The 26865-nt window shown below is 38.7% G+C and overlaps 1 protein-coding gene and 1 long non-coding RNA gene across 5 annotated transcripts in view; one reads left to right on the forward strand and one right to left on the reverse strand.

Annotated features, from left to right (window-relative positions):
* LOC109547866 (uncharacterized) overlaps positions 1-26865 on the reverse strand; it is a 56078-nt gene that overhangs the window by 5487 nt on the left and 23726 nt on the right. Inside the window, exons 7-8 of one of the 3 annotated variants that reach the window (XR_004526380.2) lie at positions 12780-12954; positions 806-8796 (exon numbers count right to left, since the gene is read on the reverse strand). This is a non-coding gene — a long non-coding RNA (uncharacterized lncRNA). The remainder of the gene's footprint in view (positions 1-805; positions 8797-12779; positions 12955-26865) is intronic. The other 2 variants (XR_004526385.2, XR_004526383.2) reach the window with 2 other exon arrangements.
* Positions 337-26736, forward strand: TFRC (transferrin receptor). 2 transcript variants are annotated; one of them, XM_019922755.3, is made up of 19 exons: positions 337-537; positions 6349-6407; positions 6950-7160; positions 7674-7884; positions 9035-9184; positions 9357-9468; positions 11045-11158; positions 12794-12892; positions 13268-13407; positions 14902-15059; positions 15779-15898; positions 17049-17134; positions 17361-17424; positions 18615-18682; positions 19395-19453; positions 19650-19731; positions 21718-21939; positions 22926-23066; positions 23690-26736. In XM_019922755.3, the coding sequence occupies exons 2-19, from the start codon at positions 6372-6374 to the stop codon at positions 23930-23932; spliced, it is 2316 nt and encodes a 771-aa protein (XP_019778314.1). In that variant the 5' UTR covers positions 337-537; positions 6349-6371; the 3' UTR covers positions 23933-26736. The 2 variants fall into 2 exon arrangements, with proteins under 2 accessions (XP_019778314.1, XP_073660211.1); XM_073804110.1 differs by lacking the exons at positions 337-537; positions 11045-11158.

Below are 26865 nucleotides of genomic sequence, written 5' to 3' on the forward strand. Positions count from 1 at the left end.
AAAAATATTCACAACATGGCTTTAGTGACTACCTAATATTCCATCAACGACATACACTTTAAAGTGTTATTTCAGTGTAAGTATCCAGCATTTACGAGTAAACGCTAACACCCTTTGACCTTGCACTGCAGGGCCAGAAGACCGGTCAAGGTTAGACGGAGGGCTCCGGGAGGAAGGGCTGTCGCCCGCGCGCCAGCCGGCCAGCCGAGGACGCGAGGAGGAAGCTTGGTGCGCCACCCCCTCGACCCCTTCCGGCACCTGCAGTCTGGCGCCTTTTCCCTCCGACCTCGCTTCCTCGGGTCCCGCGCTCCAGCGAAGGGCCCCCAATCCGGCTGCGTGCCCACCCCTAGCCCCGGGCTGTCTGTTTCCAGAGCGCCTCCTAAGGTGTACGTGAGGCAGGAAGTGACGCAAAGGGTCTCCGAGGATCTGGAGAGGGCGGGAGACTATAAACGGCAGACTGCAGGCAACCAACCCATCAGAGGGCGTCAGCATCGGCCGGTGACGGATAGTGGAGCGGCGGACCCGGGAGGCGCCTGTGTGAGTGACACGCTGCTGCTAGAATCCCGCTGACCCTCCTGCCCTACCTTCAGCCTAAGGGGCTGCTCCGAGCAGTCTCGGGTGCGGCCCTCCGGCGTGCAGTCCAGCAGCCTCGGGGAGTCGCGGGCGCGGGAAGGCTGCAGCGCCTCCGGGTGGGGCGGGAGGGGGTGCGCGCCGCGTGGCGGCGGGGAAGGGGTTGCGGCGGAGAGCGGAGTAGCCTGCAAGTGCAAGCAGGGTAGAGCCGCGCTGCAGAGAGGGGCTGCCCTACCTTTCTCTTCCTCTTGGTGCCCTCCTCCTCTCGGCCCCCGACTGGCGAATGGATTCTGTTAGGGCCCTGAGGGCGAGATGAGGGGTGCCCCACTGTCGCTCTGCGCTCCGCCATTCTTCTTCCGGCTCCTCAGGCCACCCGGATCCCTTGTCCTCAGTAGCTTGCCCTTAAAAGATGCAGGCCCTCGTGGGACAGCCCTAGCCTGAGGGCTCGGGAGCGAGGCGTGAGCCACGCTGCCGCAGCGCAGAGCCGCTGTGCGGGGAGCACGTGGCCGCTCTAGGAAGAGTTCCCAGGGAATGGCTGTCGCGGTGCGTGGGTGACCTTGAGCTCGTAGCCTTTGGATTCCTCGGGGCCCTCCCGGGCCCTGGTCTCATCGCTGTCCTCGACTAGATTACTGTGTCCTGGGCATTTAGGCGGGGTTTTCTATAAGCTGTATATTTGAACTCTAGTACAACCTGATCTTTCAGCGCTGCCCGTTGGCCTTGTGTGTGGGTTCTCAGCTTTCCCAAGGCAGAAGCCGACTGAAAACCGCAGGTGTTGATATTAAGAATATTCGGATTGCTAGGCCCTCCTCACTAACAGATGGGAGACTGTAGGAATAAGACTTATACTTTGTGAAAGCTATGGTCTAGAGACTAAATAAAAGCTATTTGGATTGGAATCGGCTTTTGCCTTCAGGAAATTAGGGATATGGTATAAAAAGGCTGTGCCGTATGGTATAAATGGGCTTAGAGACCCATTGTGTCACTGTTTCGGGTGGACAGCTTTCTAAGCTCGTAGTGGGGAGAGTGGGTAAGTTGTGACTTGACTCGTGTTAACGTCCTCCCTCTGCCTACTGCTTGTGGCGACTTTGGGTATACCAAGGAAATTGATTGCTGCTGCTTTTTTCGGAGAAGATTGAAGTAGGAAATAGTTGCCCTGTTACAAATATTTGGATACCTTTATTCTAGGTTTCGATAGGACTTTGGAATACTAGATGCTGATTCTGTGGTCTCTGAGCTAGGGAGTTTGACCTTACTGACAAAGACATTTAAGGTGATTTCCAGAAGTGGTTTTCTACCTTTTTTTTTTTGGTGGTATCTTATTTCCCCGACCGGGGATCGAACCCACATCCCCTGCAGTGGAAGCTCGGAGTCTTTACCACTGGACTGCCAGGGAGGTCCCTGATTTTCTGCTTTGAAAATTAAGGTTAGGCTATCTAAAGTATACTTGTTTGCCCTGCTGTTCCCCACCCCCCTCAATTTTGGATTATAATAAACTCAATATGCTTCACAAGAAAATCCAGAATTTAAAAAATTTTGTCATTGATATGAAATATTTTCCAAAAGTCTATATATAGCATAGCATCCTTTAACTTTTCTTTGATGGAATGTTCTGACAAGAACATTGTAGTGGTGGCTGTGAACCTAGCCTGTGCTGAAGATTGTTGGATAGCAAACAACTCAGCTAACTCTGCCCTAAGGGGTGACATTTATTTGCCTCTGATAATGTAGTTATCTGTAATGGAGAAGGCTCCCAGCTAAACTTGAATCAGACAACAACTGAAAGCTCCTAAAAATGATTCTCTGAGGCCGTTTGGAAATCTTCTGTGTGTGTGCCTTCTGTCTGCTCTCGCAGATGAGCACTACACAAATAGACCGCAGGGACTTCAGGTGGTCCTGACCTTCAAGTTGAGCAATCTTTTTTTCAGAAAGCTAAATAGAAATGAAGATTTTGCTTGTTTTTTTTTTGATTTCCTCCACTGCCTTTTCATTTTAGGCCCGGAAAGTTAACTCTGGAAGCTAGTAAAGACCTTGACCAACCGTCTCTTTACAGTTTTTCTACTTTTTAAAGTTTCCCTACTACCCAAGCTTTACCCAGTGATTTCAGGATAAACCAAAATAGTAGCAAGGATGGGAAGATCCCACGTCCAAGGTTTTCATCATATTCTCTTTCATATAATTTCCAAATGATATGAAAAGTGAACTTCATATACATTAAGCATGCCCCCGTACGTTAACAAATAAAATATCTTTAGTCTTTGTTGATTATGATATAATTGCATATCAAGTATTATAGGATAGGGATATCAGTCAGAGAAGGCTTCATAGAGATGGCCTTTGAGCAGATCCTGGAAGAAATGAGTAGGACTTTAAGAACAGAGGAAGAATGTTAGTGGGTACAGGCAGGGGCTGGATTCTGTCTCATTTTGGAGAAGATAGAGGGCGGCAAAGTAATTAGGTAGTATAGGTCTCTAGAACAGAGCCTCAAAAGCAGGCAGAGGAATTTCATTTTATGTGATCTCCAAGGATTTGAAACTGTGGCTTGTTTTCTAAATTGAAATGGGCTTGTCAATAATAACAAATAAGTGTCTTATTTTTATTTCAGGTAAAGTGGAGTAGCAGCTTTGGGTATGTTTTATATATAGGTGAAAGTATATTTTGGTACCTGATCCCCACAGCCCTTTAGCTGTACGTATTTTGTACAGAACTATTGTTTTAAGACATCCCGAAGTAGCTTAAGACCATAAGATAATTACTGTATTTAAAAAAAAATTAAATAGAAATGCCACATTTCAAGAAAGTAGGAATAAGATGATTTGAATTTGAAAGAAGTTTGGGGCTGTAGTCTAGCGAGTACCTTTGCTTGCCTCCTGTCTTCCATCCCATGGCTCAATTAAAAAACATTTCAGATCTTCCTTCCATTTCATGTTCAAAACATGTGGGGCTCTGGTTTTGCTTACCTTAATTTTCATTATTGTGAGAAACTCAATAGTTTTCCCAGTTATCACTGAGAACACCAAAGATATACAAGATGCTAATATGAATAAAAATCAAGGTGATGTTTGGTTTGTCTCTTGTAATAGATTGTTAGCACTGGTGGTGACATCTTGAAAGAAGCCAAATAATGGTTGTTTGCCTTTTATACATAGTCTTGTAAGAGAACTACTTGTTTATAGACTGGTATATAACTGGTATGAAAAGTTTCTCTCCCATGCTTTTAGAACACGTAAATTAGAGTTATTTCAGTTAGAAGAAAATTCATTAAGGGTTCTTTGAAATAGCTTTACTATGTGTGAGATTATTTTGAAAGAATAACTCAATTTTGTTATGTGTAAAAACTTCAGGAATAACTTTTCTGGATATCATAGAATTAATTGTGTTCTTCACAGATGTGGGGTTAAATGATGGAGTTAAAATGGAAATTACCTAGGTCACACTTTTTTTCCTCTGACTTGATTTCTTTTATGTTATAGTCTTAATGTTCTGTCTGGGGATTGAAAATAGAAATAGTGTATCTGTTTTCTCAGTAAAAAATATACTTTTAATTATACAAAATCATGGCATGTGCTATTAATGTTTTTTCAGACTTGCAATCCTCAATCTCATTGTTTATTTAAATCTTTTATGTAGATCATTTATTTAAATATGTTGTCACTTTAGTCTTTAAAACTAGAAGCCTTGAGGAATGGCTGGGTCAGATGAATATTAAACTGGTAAGCCGTTTTTTCCTAGAAAAGGGTGATTAAAGTTGGTTCAGGGTGGGGCCTTCTAGTTCTGGCTCTAGTGATTGGGTCTGTACGGTTCTCGTGCAGTGATAGTGATAAGCTTTTTGTACCACATGGGGCAAGAGATTGTGCTTCTAAGAATATGACCTATTGCTTATTGGCTCCGGTCTTTAAAGCTTGGGGATTAAAAATTGTTTTTTTGTTAATAGGTTTTGATAGACTTTTCTAATGCCAGTTTTTATAATTTCTTTGTTTTACAATCTGCATGTATATCACAGGTTGCTTTGTGCAATGTGGGTGTTAAATGTGCTATGAGTGTACTTGTAGTGGAGGAAAAGCTTTAAAATAGTGTGAAATAAATGTCCATTTTATACATCTCAACATACTATCACTTTCAAGCATCTAGATGGACTCAAACCAAATTAATTAGAAAATCTAGATTTCAGTTAATACCTACGCTTTAACTTAAGACTCTCTCTTGGTTACAGAGGTGTAGTTTGCTTTGAAAAAAGTTGAAATTAATTTCTTAAATTTCTGGAGATGAGAACGCGCTTTCTATAAAACCAGTTTTATAGAAACCCATTGGACTTCATTTTTAGATGATCAGTTTTCAGCCTCAAGCAAGTCACTTAACGTCTCAAATAACTGGCCTTTTCATCTGTAAAATAGCATACTCTGTTTTTCTTTTACCTATTCTTTTTGCATCGAAGATCTATCAAATCATTTGTTAGGAACTGTTCATTTAATCAGAAAGATCAGGTTCTCTCTCCTTTTCTATTGGCGGTGATTTGTTACGGATTTGTGTAGCATAACCAGTCTTGACTTAATTTTACTTTTGTTAGGTTTTTTTTTTTTCCAGGTGCTAGTCTATTTTCTTTTGTATTTGTCCCTTTTCTTTGACTACTAAATTCAATTACTTAAATCTACTTACCATGGATAACATTCTAACTAGTTTTCCTCACATTTTTTTCTTTTTTAAATAAATTTTTTGGCTGCATTGGGTCTTTGTTGCTGCGCACGGGCTTTCTCCAGTTGCAGCAAATGGGGGCTGCTCTTCTTTGCGGTGCGTGGGCTTCTCATTGCGGTGGCTTCTCTTGTTGAGGAGCACGGGCTGTAGGCGCACGGGCATCGGTAGTTGTGGCACGCGGGCTCAGCAGTTGTGGCGCATGGGCTTAGTTGCTCCGCGGCATGTGGGATGATCCCGGACCAGGGCTCGAACCCGTGTCCCTTGTGCTGGCAGGCGGATTCTTAACCACTGCGCCACAAGGGAAGTCCCAGTTTTCCTCACTTTTTTTTTTTTTTTTTTTTTTGCGGTACGCGGGCCTCTCACTGTTGTGGCCTCTCCCGTTGCGGAGCACAGGCTCCGGACGCGCAGGCTCAGCGGACGTGGCTCACGGGCCCAGCCGCTCCGCGGCATGTGGGATCTTTCCGGACCGGGGCACGAACCCGTGTCCCCTGCATCGGCAGGCAGACTCTCAACCACTGCGCCACCAGGGAAGCCCCCTCCTCACATTTTTAATTAAAAAAAATTTCAAACCTACAGGAAAAGCTGAAATAATACTACAATGTATATCCATTACCTAGATTCACTGATCGTTAACCACATTTCCTTTATTTCTTACATACTTTTTAAACTGAACTCTTTGGAATTAAGTGACAGACATCACAATACTTCATCCTTAAATTCTTTGGCATTCATCTCCTAAGAACAAGGGCGTTCTCCTCCAAAAAACGCAATACCATTATCACACTCCTAAATCTAATATTGATACAATCCTGTTATCTAGGATACAGTCTATATTCAAATTTCTTGTTTCTTCCAATAATGTCCTTCAAGCTGCCCACCCCCTGCCCCAATTTAGATCTAATCAAGGATCACACTAAATTTAGTTGTCATGTAAACTAAATATTTTGGTTAAAGACCGTTTCTAGAAAGGTGATAATATATTTAAAAGGATATTTGATATACAATAATCTAGTGTGGTAATGAAAAGTCCTCACCAGTCTGATACAGTGGTATGTATCTCATTATATTAATTCTCTATTTTACTACTAGGCTCTTCTGTGTGGCAGCTCGCAATGATGGATCAAGCAAGATCAGCATTCTCTAACTTGGTAAGATTTTCAGTAAGAAAGATTTCTCTGTCACCAGTTTGCAAGAATACGAAGTATACAAGGATGGCTTTCACCCAGTAAGCAGGAGATAATACCCAAAGCTGTCATCAGGTATTCATTTATATTCGAAGTGGTGGTCTTGAGGCGTAACTGATCTCACAAAGGAAGGGTATATTCAGTCTTGAGTAGAGCTAATTATGGAAAATCTTGTAAGAAGTTTCAGGGCAGAGAGACAATCAAGTAGGTAAGATGAAGTAAAGAAAGCACTGGTCAAATTGTATACCAGTAGACATGCATAACAGAAACCCTGAATGAAAAGTCTGAATGAGATGAAGGCCAGTGTGTGATCCAGCCCTCATCTGCCGTTGACAGAACTGGGCACAGAGGAGAATGCTGATTTGAAGGGGGAACTTCTTTTTCCTTGAGAATGTATAGCAAGTCATAGTAATGGCCCAATAATATGTATAACACCTCACCAAACTTTCTTTAACTGTCCCTATTCCCTTTCTTCTCTCTGTCCTTTTTTCTTTTTTAAATCTCAGTTTGGTGGAGAACCATTGTCATATACCCGGTTTAGTCTGGCTCGGCAAGTAGATGGCGATAACAGTCATGTGGAGATGAAACTAGCTGTAGATGAAGAAGAAAATGTTGACAATAACATGAGGGGTAACCACACCAATGTCACAAAACCAAAAAGGTTAAATGGATATATCTGCTATGGGACTATTGCTGTAATCGTCTTTTTCTTGATTGGTAAGAATGGCCATTCAAAACTTAAATGTTCCTTGTCACCAACTCTAGGAATTCTGTCCATCCAGCTCAGCAAACATTTATTTCGTACCTTTTTATGTGCCATTGTGCAAGGCACTAGGAATACAATGATGGCTAAGACTCTGTACCTGCCTTTGAGGTTAACCTGGTGGGAGAAGAGAGACACATGAATCATTTCAGTGTAATGTGCAAATGTTATACTAGAAATATGCACAGGATATTTGTAGCATAGACCCTGGACCTGAGGATTCAAGGAAGGCTTCGGGGGAAGAAAAGGTACCTTTGCTTTGAAAAGGTAACTGTTTAAAGTAAAATTATTATATAATAGATTGGTTTAAAATAGACAAAATGGAGATGCATTACTTACTTTCAAATGGCTTACAATTTGATTAAAACCAGTATTTTCAAGGGTTAGCTGAAAATATTAACAATTCTTATAGGAATAGATTATAAATGAAATTCTGTGAGTTCAGCTCTGAAACTTTTTATCCTTAGGATTTATGATTGGCTACTTGGGCTATTGTAAACGTGTAGAACCAAAAGCCGATTGTGAGAGACCGGCAGGAAGAGAGCCTTCGTGCACAGAGGAGACAGAAACTTTCGAAACAGAAGAGCAGCTCCCCGAAACACGTCGCATATTTTGGGCAGACCTCAAATCAACGTTGTCCAAGAGACTGGATGCCATAGACTTCACCAGTGCCATCAAGTAAGCTTGAGCTGCTTTACAAGTTCAACCTCAGTGCCTACACAAATATTGATTATTAGGTGCAGTGGAAAAAAACAAAGGTGATAGTCTGGAGGAAACGCTTTATACAATAGGCGAGACTTCCCATGTTCAGTTAGAGCGTAAAGAGTCAGTAAAGAACTCAAACTATGTTGTTAGGAAAAAATGTTAGAATTTCTGTGGGGACTCACCTTTTTTTTAAGAAAATTCACAGGCTCTTGATCTTTTTGTCGTCTGGTTCTTTGTAGCCTGTTGCTTGCTGTCAGACTTTCTTCTGCTCCGATTTTCCATCTCAACCCCTTGTAAGTCATGCTGAGCCCTGCTACTATCCATAAGGGCATCGGTAGCCTTTTTCATCCTCTAGTTCAGAACCAACTTGACTGCCCAGCTTGATAATGTCTCTAGTATTTCTTGATTTCTTCTGGTTCTCACTCAATCTATACCCTAAGAAGTGTCCTTAAGTTTCCTGTCCTTAGATTTTTAAGGTCTTCTTTGGACACATATCTAACTCCGTATAAAGAACAAATCAACTTTTACCTTTTGTTAGCCCCCTATAATTTCAATGGTACAGTAATTCTTTTTGTCTTAAATTAGAAATCTTGGCATTTTTTACTTCATCTGGTGAATACTTCTGTGGATACCGTATTTAGGCATTATGGATAAAGTGAGGATAAGGTCTATCAAAAAAAAGATCATATAACTAATATGTAGATACTTACAAAGAGTCATGGGAAAGAAAGCGGAACGAAGAGGAGTTTTGCTTCCGGGGTATTCAGAATGCTTCAAAAGAGTAAAAGTTGAAGCTGTAAATCTTGAGTTCACCAGTAGCAATACTATCTTTCATTGTGCTTACAGCAGATCTTCTGGAAGCTACTCATTTCCCCTAAAATTACCCTAAGCAGATACATCAGATAAAGAGGTTTTAACAAGTTTGAAGTCACAAATTCCCTAAAATATAGGCACACAGTTTTTTTCTTCTAAGCTTGTCTCTATCTGGTTAATCCAGGATTTTGGGTCACAGTTAATTTATTTTTTTGACTTACGCTTTTAAAACGATTTGCTTGATACTTGAGTTCAATGCTTATTTTAGGTTAAACTTTAGTTCATTTAACAGTGACATTTTTTCCTCCAGGATGCTGAATGGAAATTCTTATGTCCCTCGTGAGGCTGGATCTCAAAAAGATGAAAGCCTTGCTTTTTACATTGAAAATCAGTTCCGTGAACTTAAACTCAGCAAAGCCTGGCATGATGAACATTTTGTTAAGATTCAGGTCAAAGGCAGGTATGTTGAAAGATGGTAACCTTATTTTATAAGAAGTAGCTATTCTCAGGTGTGCTAATTATAGCGAAGACCTTCAAAATAAATAATGCAAGTCAAACGCTAAATGTATTAAATCCATTTAATTTGTTTCTCAGGAATGCCTTAGCTTCATTTTAACTTAATCTTTTTTTAGCAATGCTCACAACTCGGTGACCATAGTGAGTGAGAGCGGCAGCAGCAGTACAGTGTACCTGGTGGAGAATCCCGAGGGTTATGTGGCGTATAGTAAGGCTACGACAGTTACTGTGAGTAAGGCAAAACCGTGCGTGAGACATTTTTCCCTGTTGAATAGCTCAAAAACTCATTGTCTTTACTGTCCTTAGTATAAATTTACTTACAAAATGTAACTGACCTTGGGATATTTTTTGTTCTCAACCCTCCTAAGCCACAGTTAAAATAAAATCCCAAGTCCTCATCTTGGTTAGCAAGGCCCTCAGTAATTCTCCTGCTCCCCTCTTTGCTCACTCTGCTGTGGCCACTCTAACCTCTCTGCTGTTCCTCAAACCCTCAAACTCAAGCATGCTCCCACCTCACGGCCTTTATAGAAATCGCCTTTCCCGTTGCCTGGCCCACTCTTCCCTTAAATATTAGCATGGCTTCTTCCCTCACTCTGTGCACGTCTCTTCCCAGCATTACCTCCCTAGGGAAGTCTTCCTTGATTATCTGATCAAAAATGTCCTTCCTCGAATCACTTCTCCTTATCCTGCTTTATTTTTCTTCCTAGTACTTATGGCACCTGACTTTATTTACTTGTTTCCACACTAGAATGTAAACTACATGAAGGGCTAGGGGTTGGTTTCATGTTCTGCTATGTCCCAGAGTCTTGGACAGTGCCTGACACATGGTAGTATTTACTAAATGAATTCATGTATCAGGTACCCCCTTATGTGGGGACAGATATAAATAACCGTCTCAGCTGGAGTCTAATCTTAGTTTGGTTCTTTAATGCTTGATCTTTTAAAATTTAGGCAAATATGGCCAAACTACTATAGAAATTAAAAAACAGCTAGATAGATCTATCTAGGTTTTATTAGGTTAAAAACCACATATTTATATGCTGGGGTCTATCTAAAAACTGCCTTCTGAGCCAAATGAAGTTTTAGGGTTGTTCTCTGCCTTCCTGCTTTACCTGTGCTGTATCACTTTCCCACAAGCCAGTGGTTTGGAGGCGGGTAGATTGTTCTGTTAAAGAACGTGGAGAGTTTTGGTTCACCTGTGAGCTTTCTATATTTAGATATTTGGTTGTTAATGTCAGTTTATAGCTGTATGTCTGAACTCTGATAGAGCGTAGGAGCATTATGGTAACAGCTTATAAAAACATCTAAAAGTTGATCTATGCAAGTCATTTTATTATAAAACAATTTTCAGACAGATTTATTATCAGAACTTTTAGTTAATTCTTATGTCCTCAATTGTCTGGAGTTCAAGTGTGGGAACATTATGTAATTGGTACTGCCTTGGCTAGCCTACCATATTTATATTGATAGATGTCTCTTTGCTTAAGGATATCTTATTATCCTTTCTCTTCCCCCCAAATATCTGAAGCAATGTAAATTAATTGATGTAAATAATCAATGTTAATTAAAGGCATCATAAGATAATAAATGGCATGAATATAGGAGACCAGAAATCTTGACTTCACTCCTGTTAACCCTGACCAGTTTTGACTTTAGAACTCTCATATATTCTTTCCTGGCCTCAGCCTTCTTTTTTTTCTCTCTTGGTTTTCTCTCTTGGGTTTGACCTGTAAAATATTTGGTGGCAGACTCTGTCGCTATTCTGATACCGTAATGCTCATTGAATCTAATGTCTTTATTCTAGGGTAAACTGGTCCATGCTAATTTTGGCACTAAAAAAGACTTTGAGGATTTAAATATGCCTGTGAATGGATCTTTAGTGATTGTTAGAGCAGGGAAAATTACTTTTGCTGAAAAGGTGAGTATGAGTTATTAAATACATTGGTATCATAACATTCTTCAGCTAAATGGTATTGTTAATTTTCTTACATTCTGAAAACCATCTGTCTTACACTCTCATACCTGATAATATAATTTATTAAAGTACTCTACAAACCAAATAAGTTCCAGTTATCTAAAGTTATAGGATACTTCCAAAACTGGCATATCCACTTGGAGTATTTTGCAGTCGTTGTCTTTCAATAAAAATGCAATAATCAGAAATGCTTAAGTGAAAGAAGTTTAAATTGTGTCTATGTAACTGAGTTATATATAGAATATATTGTATATATAAAATTCAGTTATAACTATGTTTTCTAAAAAGGAAAATTAAAAGCCACCTACACAGGGCTTAGAATGGAAAGACAGTGGCTGTTTTGGATGAGTTTTTATTATTTCTCTTATCTTCTGAACTCTCCTTAAGAGTTAGTTAAACTTTGTTGTGCAGCCACATTGAATTGTTTCTTTTTTACTTTTTAAATTGAGTTTAATCCACATACCATAAAATTCACTCTTTAAAGTGTATAGTTCAGTTTTTAGTATATTCACAGGTTGTGCAACAATCACCATGATCTAATTCCAGAATATTTTCATCGTCCCCTAAAAAAACTCCATACCCAGCAGCAGTCACTCCCCATTCCCTGCTCCTAGTCCCTGGCAATCACTAATCTACTCTCTGTTTCTATGGATTTGCCTCTTCTGGACATTTTACATGAAGGGACTCATACAATATTTTGCGTCTTTTGACTGGCTTCTTTTCACTTAGCATAATGTTTTCAAGGTTCATCCATGTTGTAGCATTAATCAGTACTTCATTTCTTTTTTTGGCTGAATAGAATTCTACTGTGCGGATATACCACATTTTGCTTGGCTACTTGTCAATTGATGGACATTCGGGCTGTGTCCACTTTCTGGCTTTATTAATAATGTTACAATAAACATTCATTTACGTGTTTCTATGTGAATAGATATTTCTAATTCTCTTGTGTATCTACCTAGGAGTGGGATTGCTGGGTCATATGGTAACTCTGTTTAGCTTTTTGAGTATATAATATTTTTGAAATGACAACATTTTAGAAATGGAGGAGAGGTTAGGTTAGTGGTTGCCAGGAGTTGAGGGTGGAAAGGAAGTGGGTGTGGATATCAAATGGCAATGGGAAGGATCTTTGTGGTATTAAAACTAATTGTTCAATACTTTGATTGTTTAGAACTTAATACACACAAACACAGAAATGAGTACAAGTAAAACTGGGGAAATCTGAATAATATTAGTGGATTGTATTGTATCAATGTTAATATCCAGGCTCTTAGATTATAGTTTTGCAAAGTTTGACTAATGGGAGAAACTGGGCAAAGTTTACAATGGATCTCTATTACTTCTTAAAACTGCAAATGAATCTACAATTATCTCATTAAAAATTTCAGTTAAATTTTTTAAAAAAGAGTTAAATTTTAAGGCAAGAATTTTTTTCTAAACATATAAGCTATTTGAAACATTGGGAGTACTGGTGTAGTCTGCTGTAACCCTTTGTCTTTCAGTATAAGTTCAGTATGTATTCTTCTAATTTTGGTTGATTAGATCTTCATTTTCTGAGCTTTACCTGTTTTTCTTTAGGCTGCAAATGCTGAAAGTTTAAATGCAATCGGCGTCTTGATATACATGGACCAGACTAAATTTCCCATTGTTAATGCAGATCTTCCAGTTTTTGGACATGTGAGTTTTTATTTCTTGAGTAAATGAGTTACTGGGTTCTCCAAATTGTTGCTGGATTCCATCTACATTAATAGAAAGAGAACTGTGCCATCCTTAAATACTCTTTTTCCCTTGGAGAGTTTTCGCAGTAAGTGAGAAGATGAATTACATGACTTTGAGACCTAATTATTACTTATTGCTAAAAGTACTTTATCAGTCGTATCTTGAATTGAGAATTTGACATATGCCATATAAGAGTCACATATTATAGAACCACTCAGACTTTCAAACTTTAAGGTGCTAAACCAAACTCAGGTTATAGCCCCATACTGAATTTGAATCTTATAGGGATTTCTTGAATAAATGCCTGAGCTAATTATTCTTTTGTTTTACTAGGCTCATCTGGGAACAGGTGACCCTTACACACCTGGATTCCCTTCTTTCAATCACACTCAGTTTCCACCATCTCAGTCATCAGGATTGCCTAACATACCTGTCCAAACAATTTCCAGAGCTGGTGCAGAAAAGCTATTTCGGTAAGTTCTTATTTGAAAACTGTAATGCAGGGTCAGGTTTTATGATTAGGGAGAAATAATAATAATTTGTTGATTTGATAAAATCTTAAAACAATTGGCTATAATTTTCCACATTTTGGACATTTTGAGGATGGTTAGCTGTTAACTTGGTGTAGATAAAAATGTAATTTTTCCTCCATAAAGTGATCTTAATAATAGACATTGGATTTATAAACTCAAGGAGTCCTTGTTCAATCCACCCAGTGAATTTCTTGTGTAATATTCCCGGCATAGCTTCTGCTTAAGTACTTCCTGTGGTAAAGCATTTTGTTACCTATGGCAACCTGTCCAATTATTGGAGATCTATAAGAATTTGTATTGAGCTGAAATCGTATTCCCTGGAACACTCATTAGTTCTGGATTTTCTTTTGAAGCAACAGAATGATTCAAGTTTCCTTGTCTATAGATTGAATATCCTCAGTTCTCATGACAGTTTCCAGATGCTTTATAGTCATGATTAGTCCTTCTGGATATCTCCCTAGTGTATTAGTACCCTCTTTAGAAATAGAACTCAGTCTGATTAGAGTACATGTCATTAATTTTTATCTTGATCTGGATATATTTCCCACCTGGTATTGGCATGGGATGTCAGTCTAGTTTCAAAACTCATGTGAGCATTTATGTGCTATGTGACATAGAACAAGTCACTCTTAACCCCATTGATCATGTTTCTTTGACTTAACTGGATAGCTATAAAGTATATTCTACTTAGCAAGGTTACTGGTATCAAATGAAGAGCCATCTACATGTAAGGACTTTCAAATATCCTATATGGCTATTAATAATGCTGTTTAAGAGGTTTTTGTAATGGATGATTCTTTTTGACTAAAATCAAACTTAGAATCAGTTAATTCTTCCTACCATCTACAAGTCTTTCCTAACCTATGAAGCCAGCCCCTTATCTTCTTGTGTAGTGGGGAGTAATGATGTTTTGACATATTTATGTAAGTAAGCCGTTTTAGAGTAGTCAGTGTTTGAATAACACAGGAGGAATCAGATAGGGGAAGATATCTAACCTAACTACCAGCAGCATGAGAGTATTCTTTCTTAACTGAAATAAGAATGTATACTACCCTTGTTAGTGGAGAGTTAGGAAACAGGAGAATATATTAATGGACTTTTATGTATAAGAACTTCCTTCCGAGTCCATCTTGGAATCTATTTCAAATGTAAATTGTAGCTATGTCTCTGGCAGAAAGGCACACATCAGATGGGATAGGTAATACATTTTTTAGAAAACATTGGTTAAATTAGGAGGTAACTCATGATTTTCAAATGACCGCCTACAGATCAGAGTAAAACACAAATGTTTGGCCACTAGTGAATAATTTTGTATGTTCTGTTTATATGTCCTCTTAACCTAGAACTTTACTGGACAGTAGGAAGGACTGACTTTGTAAACTGGGGGGAGGTTAACAATAACTCAGAACTCTGATCTCTGTTTTCTACTTCTAGAAATATGGAAGGAGACTGTCCTCCTATTTGGGGATTAGACTCTTCATGTAAGCTGGTATCCTCACAGAACAAGAATGTGAAGCTCACTGTGAACAATGTGCTGAAAGAGATAAGAATTTTTAACATCTTTGGAGTTATTAAGGGCTTTGAAGAACCAGGTAAAGATCCTTGGGGGTTTTTCGTTTGTCTTGTTTTCCTTACTCTTAAGGATGTGGCCAGAGGGAGGGAGTGCAGGAAGGCTGACTTGGCTTGGTTTCTTGAAATGCTAAATCTTATCTGTCCTAAAGGAACTGTTCAGGTGTCAGTTTTAGTGGGAGGTAATAAGGCACTAGGAAATTAACTTGTCAAAAACTGACCATTATGACTAGAAAATCTCTTGTAAGTTATCAAATAGACCAGAGGTAAGCAAATTTCTTCTTAAGGGGGTAAATAATAAACATGTTGCAGGCCATACAGTCTCCACTGTAACTCTTCAACTCTGCCATTGTAGCATAAAAATAGCCATGGACAATATGGGCATGCAGGCTGTAGTCTGCCAATGTATCTGAATGCCATCAAATAATAATATTTGGTAAGGAAAGCCCTTGGACTTCAGTGCTTATTAGACAACTAGCACAAATAAGTAGTCAGTGAGTAACCTTATTGGTAATGTACAAAAAAGAGTAGCAGTATGAATAAGGGAAGAGAGATCAGTATTGTCATGTGAATTTTTTAATCCCTAGAGTCCTAAGTCAGATCTGAAGGAAGGCTCTCTTACCCTTAAATACGTATACAACATTTTTACCCTTCTACTAATGTGCTTACTCTAGACTTCAATATTAGAAAACAATTTAAAAGCTGATTGTACAATTTATCTTTTTTTTTTTTTTTTATTAAGATCGCTATGTTATAGTAGGGGCCCAGAGGGATGCCTGGGGTCCTGGAGCTGCAAAGTCCAGTGTAGGAACAAGTCTCCTATTGAAACTTGCCCAGATACTTTCCGATATGGTCTTAAAAGGTAGAGTACAAATTTTGAGAACTTGAACATCTATGTACTGTATTTCTAAATGTTATAATATGCTTTGCTCACTTTTGCCTATACTCTTATGGTTCACTTGTGTTAGACCCTGAATTCTTAAGTACAAAGCAGGTTGCCTTTTGTTGTATCTGCCTTTGACTTTGAAACAGCTTTCTGTGCAGTGCCTTCATTGTACTGGGAATCATGAGTTTCTTTGAGATGCTGGAAAGCATTATATTGGGCCCTAAATTCTTAGTTTGACATATCCAGAATGATACGGCAAATCTAACATGGTCCCTAAGGAATCTATTTGAAAGCAAGCAGTGTCATACCTTTGCACTAATGTTCTATAGTTTTGTTATAAAACGATAATATATAACTTAAATATTTATAAATACAACATAGAATATGTATTTATATATTTGATTTATGAATATATAATATTATATAGTATATAATTTGTTTATGTAAGAAAGGCTTCCTTTCAAGCCTTTCTCCGATAGTACTTGCCATTCCTTTATACCCACCCACATGCAAACCCCCACCACATTCATGAATCTTTGCGTCATAGGGTAAGTTGCAGTGCTTAACTTTAATACAAAAGTACATTAATGCAGAAAAGTATATACCCAGGGGAGGGGGAGGGATGGAGGGTAGTGGCACATAAAACCCCCAAAGGAGCTGTCATTAATGTAATTTTTCTGAAGACCCACTCTTTTCCTAAACTTAAATTTGTGAGTTTTAATTTTATTTCAAACAGTTGTTTTTAAAGTAATCTAGTGTTTTAAGTGACTTACCGCTAGGCAAATTGTTTTCAAAGAAGATACTTTGGCTGTGATTTCAAATATCTCTTGGTCTGGAAGTTATAAGGGACTCAAAGAATGGAGGGTAAAAGAGTGAGGTCTAGGAAGCTGGTCCCTACTATGTACTTAAGATCTTATTTTCAAATGATCTCCTATCCTGTTCTTTGCTATATTACTTTAACATTTTATTTCTATTTCTTTTTTTGGTTCTTTCACCTGGGACCTCAAAAGGAAAAGAAATATTTCTGAATCTGCAGGCTTGAATTAGAAGTTTCTGATTTCATCTTAAGTCAGTTACCTACCTATAACCTTTACCAAGACAAAACTAACTTTCTGTTGTCTTTTAGGTCAGTTTAAACCCAGCAGGAGCATTGTCTTTGCCAGCTGGAGTGGTGGAGACTTTGGAGCTATTGGTGCCACTGAATGGCTAGAGGTATTATCTATATATCATCCATACCCAGAATGGGCACTCGAACTTGTATTGGCTTAAGCTGTCCTCCAGAAACCATGCTCTTTTAAATGTGATTATATCACTTTTACCTTTGTATATTTAGTTTCAATAGAATCCAAACTTAAACAGAAATCCCTAATAATAGCTACTGTCTGTGATAATTAAGTTAATACATATTAGTACATTTGTATTTTTCCTTCTCTTCTAGGGATACCTTGCCTCCTTGCATTTAAAGGCTTTCACTTACATTAACCTGGATAAAGCTGTTCTTGGTAAGTATCCTTTCATTAGCTGTTTATAAATTTATAAACTACTTACAGAATAGTAGAAGAAAGCTTTCTAAAGCAGCACTTGCTATTTTTTACAATTTACATTGGATATAACCAGATCAAAAGATTAACTTAGTTTCCTTTTTTTTTTTTTTTTGGCGGTACGCGGGCCTCTTACTGTTGTGGCCTCTCCCGTTTCGGAGCACAGGCTCCGGACGCGCAGGCTCAGCGGCCATGGCTCACGGGCCCAGCCGCTCCGCGGTATGTGGGATCTTCCTGGACTGGGGCACAAACCCGTGTCCCCTGCATCGACAGGCGGACTCAACCACTGTGCCACCTGGGAAGCCCTAGCTTCCTTTTAAATAGTGGATTAAGTTATAGAATGGGTACAGACTGCCTTGTCTGGAGCAATGGTCTTAATGTGGTCCCAGATCAGCAGCATCAGGATCACCTGGGAGCTGTTAGAAATGCAAAATTTCAGGCCCTACTCCAGACCTTTTGAATCAGAATCTGGAGCATAGTGTCCAGCAAACTGTGTTCTAACAAGTGCTTTAGGTGATTCAGTTGCACTAAAGTTTGAGAACCACTAGTTCTAGTTTGGACTAGTTTGGACCAGAAGGAACTAAACCATATCAATAGAATGGTATTATTTCTAGAGACTAATTCACAACTTGCTAGATTGTGGCATCATGGATAGAAATACAAGGTAATCAAACTTCTGAAAGAGTTCGGTGTTATTTAACATACAGATGTAGCTAGTGGATGAACTGGAGAGTAATGAAATGTCTACTTTGGGAATAAAAAGGCATTATAATTAAACTGAAATTTATTAGGTTAGTCATTATTGCCATTTTACCTTTGCAGCAGAATGTACTGAATACAGCAAGCTTACTGTAGCTAATAGATGCCTACCCTAACGTGGGTGAACCAAAAAGATACCAGAAAAACAAGTCATTAACATTAAATATGCAAACTCAAGGAGTAAGAGCTTCAGTTGAGTGAAATTAGGGTTATCAGTCATGAAAGAGCTTGACCCAACCATTTTTTTTAATCTACTTCATTAAGAGGATAGTTGTTGTATATGCCACTGATCTAGGTTATTGTCTTCCTGTTTGCCAAGTAGTTTTATAGAAGTAGCACTGTGCAAATTGCTTGACTAAAGAAAGAGCAATGTTAAAATAATCTCTTTGCAGGTACCAGCAAGTTCAAAGTTTCTTCCAGCCCACTGTTGTATTCGCTTATTGAGAAGACGATGCAAGATGTGAGTGTATACCTACTTATGAAAGTGTAATATAAATTAGACAAAAAATTAAGTTGAAAAACATTGATATTTAAACTGTAGGTGCCCACAGAGGTTATCTATAGAGTCAGAATGTTAAGGAAGGTTTAAATGAACTTGAACCATACCTGAGACTTAAATAAGAAGGCCAGATGAGATAGTCATTGAATAAAAACAGACATGTGAATGAGTGAGGAACAAAGTTTCCCTGATGGGATTAGAGACAATATATTGGAGTGACTGAAGTTGGAGAGAAATAAGGGTCAGGGAACTTGACCTTGATCCCATGGGAAACTAGGGATTGCTATAGGGTCTCCAACAGGGCAGTAATGTGCTTGCAGGTTAGGCTGGCAGTAGTATAAAATGTGCTGGAAGGAAGAAACCAGAAAGAAGAGAGGCAGATCATAAAGACTAGAGAGGGCTTTTAAAACTGTGGGGAAGTCACCTTTAAAATGTTAAGAAGGAAAACTTTTTTTTTCTCACCATAACTAGAGGAACTAACAGCACGAGCCTAGTAGAAGTAACTTCAGAAATTTGGGATTGTTTTAACTGTCTTAAATTTTTTTCAAGAAGATATAATAAAAAAATTTAATATTTTTAATAAATGTTTATAGAGAAAAATGTTAGTGACTAGCCTGAATGAATAAGTCCAGAAAGGTTCACTGTAATGATAAAATAATGTCTTATTTTACAGGTGAAACATCCAGTTACTGGGCTCTCTCTATATCGGGATAGCAACTGGATCAACAAAGTGTAAGTTGAGATAAGGGAATGAATAGCTAATAGAAAAGCAGAGTCACTCAGTAAGTAGCACCTACTGTGTTAGGTAGAGGTTTAAACATAACCTTGCAGTGAGTTAAAATTTACTTGGGGGTGGGGTAGGGTTGCATGTAGCACAGTCTTTTTCTTTAGATAACTTTCTAAAAACACATTCCTGCTTTTCTTGCAGCGAGAAACTTTCTTTTGATAATGCTGCTTTCCCTTTCCTTGCATATTCTGGAATCCCAGCAGTCTCTTTCTGTTTTTGTGAGGTAAGTCTAAAGAACGCTACGGCATTATATCTTAGATCTTCTTTCGTCAGTTTTGAGGCCAAGTTTCCTAGAGTGCTTAGTATGTTTTGAGAAGTTAGATACGTGCAGTTATCGTAATGTCCCTTATTATCAGTCTTAAGACAGAATTTTAATCTCAGCTTAGTTAGCATTTGAGTTTATTTGCTAAACTTCTTCAGTTATGCATGATGAGCTTTTTTGTTTTTGTTTTTGTTTTTGTTTTGCGGTTGTGGCCTCTCCCATTGCGGAGCACAGGCTCCAGACACGCAGGCTCAGGGGCCATGGCTCATGGGCCTAGCCTCTCCACGGCACGTGGGATCTTCCCGGACCGGGGCACGAACCCGTGTCCCCTGCATCGGCAGGCAGGCTCTCAACCACTGCGCCACCAGGGAAGCCCCATGATGAGTTTTAATAATAAGGCCGTCTATTGAACAGTGCAGTATAGAATATTTCCTTCAAACAAAGTTCTACAGGATAATACTGTTCTTGATGCCTGTTGAAATATGGTTGTAGATGTTCATCCTGAAATGTTAGTCTCTTAAGCAGGGATTATAGATAAAAGCAGAAAAACCAAACAGAGGTAAGATTTTTAAGAGACAGAACTTTGAACTGACCAAGTTGGAAAACAAAGTTGACTTGGTACAAGAGCCAGTTAGAAGGCACTAAAACCCAGGCAGAGTAAAAAGCATGATGAAGGCTTCTGTGCTGAAGGCTAGAGTTGGAAAACCAGCTCCGTAGCAGGCTCTTCGGAGGTGTGAAGAGATCCCAGAGTTAGTCTAAGGGGTCAGGGTGGAAGCTGTTGACTTCGGCATCAAATTGATGACGCTGTAGAGGCCAGGTCCTTAATAGACTTCTTACCACTGGGTGTTTTAGCCTGGAACTAGGAGGGAAAGGTGTGAAGTGAGGGAGTGATGAAAGATCTGGATTTGGAGATTAACATAGCTGGAATTCCCCTGACTTTCTGCTAGAGCAACAGTATGAATGGTATTGAAATATCTGGTCATTATGTACTTTAGGAAGAACTGAGTGTCAGGTCCTAGGGTTGAGGAAACTTATGGATGATTTCTGTTGACCTTCAGAAGTCATGTTTTTTTAAAAAACTTCTTAATGATTCCTAGCAGTGCTGGTTCAGAGGTATAGGCAATACAGATATATACAGTCTGAAAGTAAAGAATTGAGGTCAAACCAAAGGTTTGGCAATGAGTATCACCGGGGACAGTGGTAGGGAATACAGTTGAAGAAATAGCTACTAGGGGCTTCCCTGGTGGCGCAGTGGTTGAGAGTCCACCTGCCGGTGCAGGGGACACGGGTTCGTGCCCCAGTCCGGGAAGATCGCACGTGCCGCGGAGCGGCTGGGCCCGTGAGCCATGGCCGCTGAGCCTGCACGTCCGGAGCCTGTGCTCTGCAATGGGAGAGGCCACAACAGTGAGAGGCCTGCGTACCGCAAAAAAAAAAAAAAAAGAGCTACTAAAGTTGTCCAGTGAAAGTGGAGAGGAGTTCTTGTGAGCATCAAACGGTCTTGTTAGAAAGGTAACATGTATGAATGGATAAATGCTGCATGAAGAAGGAGGTAAATTTTTGTCTAAAAGTAACACTTTATATTGAAAGTACATTTCACGTGTGCTCTCCTCTTTCCTCATTAATATGGGCCAAACTTCCCAGAGAGAAGGGAATAAGGATATAGCCTCAAGGAATTTGGCTAGAAATCTGTTTAGGGTCTGTGATGTGATAGAACAGGGATTCTGTGGAACCTAGAAGAAACTAATCATTCCAGGAGTAGGCTAGGTTCAGAGGAGCTAGCAAAAGCCGTATCTTCTTAAAGTAGTGGATATGAGACAAAGTTGGAGTAGGAATATATTAGAAGCAAAGGAAGAATTACAGTTCCTATTACTTTGATGGGGAAACTAGAACGTGAGGTTCCTAGTCTTACAACCCACCTGAGTACATTAACCTACCTTTGTCTTCCAGGACACAGATTACCCTTATTTGGGTACTCCCATGGATACCTATGAGGTACTGAATCAGAATGTTCCTCAGTTGAACAAAATGGCACGTGCAGCAGCAGAAGTAGCCGGTCTGCTTGTGATTAAACTTACCCATGATGTTGAATTGAACCTGAACTATGAGATGTATAATGACAAAATACTTTGGTTTGTGAGAGAAATGAACCAGTTCAGAGCAGACATAAAGGTGAGCACTAACTAAAATCAGGTTCTTACTGCCGAAGTATCAAGCAGTTTGAAGAATAATGTTTAGCTGTTCCTGGGCAGCACGATTGGTAGCCAAAGTATGTTTTAAAGTGAACTGAAGTATAATTTTGCTTAGAATCCATAACTCATTTGAAAGGGAAGTTGGGAGGATGAAGGTTATAGATATAGGATAGACCACAGCAAGTCTTTCAGAATCTAAAATGGTGTTAAGCTTTCTCTCATTCATGTATTCCAAGCAACCCATAAAGAAGTTGGGCCTAGAGAATATAAAGATCTCAACTATGACTCTGAACCTATGAGTTTGGGCCACATGTGCCTTGCAGAGATGACATGGATGGAGAGAGAACATAGCCAGTGGTTCAAGTGTTATTTAGTGTTGATCCTTTGTGTCTAATATTCAAACATTTGATAAAACCAAATTAATTAATAAGTGGCTTTTATGGTACTAGAAGTCAATTTAACAGATCCCTTAAATGAAGTAAATCATTGATAACCGAATCCTAATTATTAGGATTGGCTTACTTGAAACTAATTGTAACTGATCAGAAACTGGGACTTACCAGATGGAAATAACTAGATTTTGAAGTTCACTGAACCAAAATGTTTGAAGTTTGCCACCAAAGGGAAATTGAACCGGAAAGAATATACTACACAGGATTATATACTTTTACTAAGTACATTATGTTACATTTCTTGATGAGGATGGTTTTCTTATGAGACTAAGAATGGATAACTGTACTATCTGCTGAGCTGAAATATGAGTGTGTTACGAGTTTATAAAGCTTGGAACCTCCTGTACAAGATGGTTAAGTCTAGCTTTTGCTGGCTTGAGCTTGTCTGTGAGTCTCACCCCCTTCTATCAGAATCATTTCAGTTAGTACACCTAAATTTAGAAAGGTATATAGAATAACATCCTTAGAAATATAACGTCTAATAAATAGTGAGTTTAATGTCTTTCTGCTTCAGGAGATGGGTCTGAATCTACAGTGGTTGTATTCTGCTCGTGGAGACTTCTTCCGTGCTACGTCTAGACTAACAACAGATTATAAGAATGCTGAGAGGACAAACAGATTTGTCATGAGGGAGATCAATGACCGTATCATGAAAGTACGTAAACCCTTAGAAAAGGAGGAATTCAAGTATGTGCATTTTTAATTGGTAAATCTTGTGTTTCTAAAAAGTAGAGTAATAATTCCAGGAGCCTAAAATCCTTTGCTGCTTTAGAATTCAGCACAAATTTTAACTTTTACTTATTAGCAAGGTATAAAGCCAACATATCTAAACTGGAAATACAAAAGACATTTGACGTCGTATTAACTTTTTTAGGCTTTAAAAACATTTTAAAGAAGGGATCATTAATGGTTTTTAGCTGTCATTTTCTCTGTATTTCTGTTTAATTTAGCCCTTAGCTGCTTTTAGCCTAGTCTGCTTGGAAGAAGCAGAAGACTGCATTACAATGGAAACTTGTAAAGCTTCCCTATATAGGCTCCGACCAAAAAAAAAAAAAAAAACAAAAAACCCCAATGCAGTTAGAGTTTACAAAGGAATTGACAACTTGCTTTACAATTTTAACATTAGAAGATTAGTAGCCTGTTCTCAACATTCTTAAATTCAGGGAAATTTTAACATTTGAAGTGACAGAATGACAGTTGTTTTACTCTATCAGGTCCTTCCCTCACAACAAAAGTCACAGCACTGTGTAAGCTCCCTTGTATGTTTTGTTTTCGTAGGTGGAATATCACTTCCTGTCACCCTACGTATCTCCAAGAGAGTCTCCTTTCCGACATATCTTCTGGGGCTCTGGCTCTCACACTCTGTCAGCTTTACTAGAGCACTTAAAGCTGCGGCAGAAAAATAACGGTGCTTTTAATGAAACACTGTTGAAAAACCAGTTGGCTCTAGCAACTTGGACTATTCAGGGAGCTGCAAATGCCCTCTCTGGTGACATCTGGGACATTGACAATGAATTTTAAATGTGATACCTATAACTTATATAAGAACATCAGGGTAGTGTGGTTCCTAGACTTGTGTTGGTTGTGCTAAATTTTCAGTAGGGCTACAAAACCTAATATTGTTAAAATTCTACCCAATCTTGGTACTAATAGATGTCTTTAGGCAGCAGCTTTTAATACAGGGTAGGTACCTGCACTTCAAGTTAAAGTGACTAACCACTTAAAAAAATGTTCACGATAGAATATTTTCTCTGATTATCTCTAGGGTTTTAAGTGCTTTGTAATGGTAACTGCCTCTTTCCTGTTACAGTTATGAAAAAGTCAGAACCATTTATGTGAACTATTGCTCTAAATCCTAAGTACGTGAACTGGTATCTTTTGAATTGGAGGAGGAAGGTGATATCTGCTGAAGGTGGAAAGTGGTAGCTTAATGTGATTCTCCACCTTCACTGGATGCTATATAGGAGATCCCAGGCTGTAAGGCTTTACTCTCCACATGAGATCTCTGCCTTCTTTAAGGATTTAGCTCGTTTCCACATCTGAAAGTGAAACAGTTCACTTTCAGAAGAGATGGGACTTGTTTTCTTGCCAGTGAGGTCTGAAATAGAGGTCCTTCCGCTGCATAAAAGGAGGCTCAACTGTTTATCACAGGAGTAAGGCCTTAATGTGTTAACCTCAAGATTATGTATGAAAAGAGGAGACCAGAAGCCAAAGACCTAGTATATTTTCTCTTCCTCTGTCCCTTGTCCCATAAACCTTTGTTAGTTTTTTGTTTTCGTTTTTTCCGAGGTATTTTGAAAGAGAACCAAGTTTTAGGTGTTTAATTTCAAACTCAGTTCGTCAGACTTTAAAGAACACACTGCCAAATTTTGGCCAAAGTGTTAATTTTTTGGAAAAGCTTCCTGTCATTTTGGCACTGAGATATTTATTGTTTATTTATCAGTGACAGAGTTCACTATAAATGGTGTTTTTTTTATAGAAGATAATTATCGGAAGCAGTGCCTTCCATAATTATGACAGTTATACTGTCGTTTTTTTTTTAAATAATAGCAGCATCTGCTAATAAAACCCAACAGATACTGGAAGTTTTGCATTTGTGGTCGACACTTACGGGTGTTAGAAAACAACCGCAAGCCAAATAAAATTATAAAGCTAAGTCTTGGAGAAGAATTAAATTTAATTAGTGGTTGCTAATCAAGTTAAATTTCTATTTAGCTAATCAGATAAAAACAGCAGTTCCCCTGAATGCAGTGAATTGGGACCAAGTTATAAATTAATGTCACTTAAAAGCTGTGATCGTACTCATACATGCAAAATTTTACAGCTCAATTTATCCAAGGTGTAACTTCAATTCGAATTTTGCAAAATTTCCAGTACCTTTGTCACAAACCTAACTCACATTATCGGGAGCAGTGTCTTCCATAATGTATAAAGAACAAGGTAGTTTTTGCCTACCACAGTGTCTATATCGGAGACAGTGATCTCCATATGTTACACTAAGGGTGTACGTGATTATCGGGAACAGTGTTTCCCATAATTTTCTTCATGCAATGACGTCTTCAAAGCTTGAAGATCGTTAGTATCTAACATGTATTCCCAGCTCCCTATAATTCTCTTTTAGTTTTAGTTGCAGAAACATGGAGGTCATTAAGCATTTGGTGGATAACTTCAACCACTGTAAAATAAAATTACTTCCTTCAAGAGTCTTTGTTTTTAAACCTAACGTTGTGTTTTGTTATATTTGTGGTTTCCCCAGGTCTTCTGTTTAGCGGGATAGTGGCATACATTTATAATGTTTGCTGTTGTCAAATGAATTTAACTTTATCCCCTTATTTGCATGTTATCTCCTATAAACTTAGTTCATACAAGTTTGAATCCAGAATTGACCTTCTAGCTTAAAGCAGGGGAAACTTATATAGGAGTTTGGGGGGGAGGGAGGAGTGGAGGGTGTGGGGAGATGAAGCTTGCAGAAAGGTATTTGATCATGTCTCCCCAACCATTAGGATTTGGTGGTTATAAGTTAAACATAGATTTGAACAAATAAGTTTGAGGCTACATCAGTTAGGACTTTCTTTTCTACTCAGCCATCATTATAAACCTGATAATCAGCTGTTTGTTCTAAGGCAGTTCAATACTGTTGCCTAAGAAAAACTCCATAGGGTCTCTTCAGGTTCTTAAACTTAGTGTCCTTTATGTAAGTTAAAATAGATGTAGATTAATACGGTCTCACTGATTTGACCATTCACAGTCTATTTTAGTCTTTACGGTGTTTTATCTTGAACTGATATTTAGTGGTAAGTGAAAAGGTCATAGCTGGGATTCCTGGTTTGAGTATCATTCTTTATCGTATTTTAATGAAAGTTCAGTGGCTTCAAGGCATATTATGAACAATGGGCATATATTTTACAACAGTAAATCTCTTCAGAAAACTTTTCTGTAGTTAGGACTAAGTTATTTACAATCAAACAAGCCAGTAGTGGTAAGGGGCTTAATATTCCTGAATGAAATGTGTATCTGACTAGTGACAACCAACTGGTCTTCAGATTTTTTTTGTTTTAGATGTCATGTGCATTTTGAAGGTAAAGCATGTAATGAATGAGCTTTGTCATGATTCACTATTCTAGAACTTGCATGACCTTTATTGTGTTTCCTTTTGAATGTTCTTGAAATTTTAGTTGGCTAAACATGGTTTATTAGACTTGTCAACTTACTGCTCAGCTGTGTCTTCGTAAACAAGTGATATGCCCTTATAACTGTATACAATCTGGTATGTGCAACAATGTGGAGATTCCTTGTCTGATTTAATAAAATGCTTGAACACTGTTGTCATTTTTAATAGACTTTTTAGATCAGTTTTAGGTTCCCAGGAAAACTGAGCAGAAAGTACAGAGAGGTCCCATATATTCCCTGCCTGCACACTGCTCCCACCCCAGTTTCCCCCACTATTGACATCC

The sequence above is a fragment of the Tursiops truncatus genome, chromosome 4 (genome assembly GCF_011762595.2).
Source record: "Tursiops truncatus isolate mTurTru1 chromosome 4, mTurTru1.mat.Y, whole genome shotgun sequence".
Classification (NCBI taxonomy): domain Eukaryota; kingdom Metazoa; phylum Chordata; class Mammalia; order Artiodactyla; family Delphinidae; genus Tursiops; species Tursiops truncatus.

Coding starts and splice junctions, on each gene's coding strand:
- TFRC (XM_019922755.3), top strand. CDS start 6,372: ATGATGGATCAAGCAAGATCAGCATTCTCTAACTTG. Junction 15,060..15,778: donor TAAGGGCTTTGAAGAACCAG/GTAAAGATCCTT, acceptor TTTTTTATTAAG/ATCGCTATGTTATAGTAGGG. Junction 17,425..18,614: donor CCTGGATAAAGCTGTTCTTG/GTAAGTATCCTT, acceptor ATCTCTTTGCAG/GTACCAGCAAGTTCAAAGTT.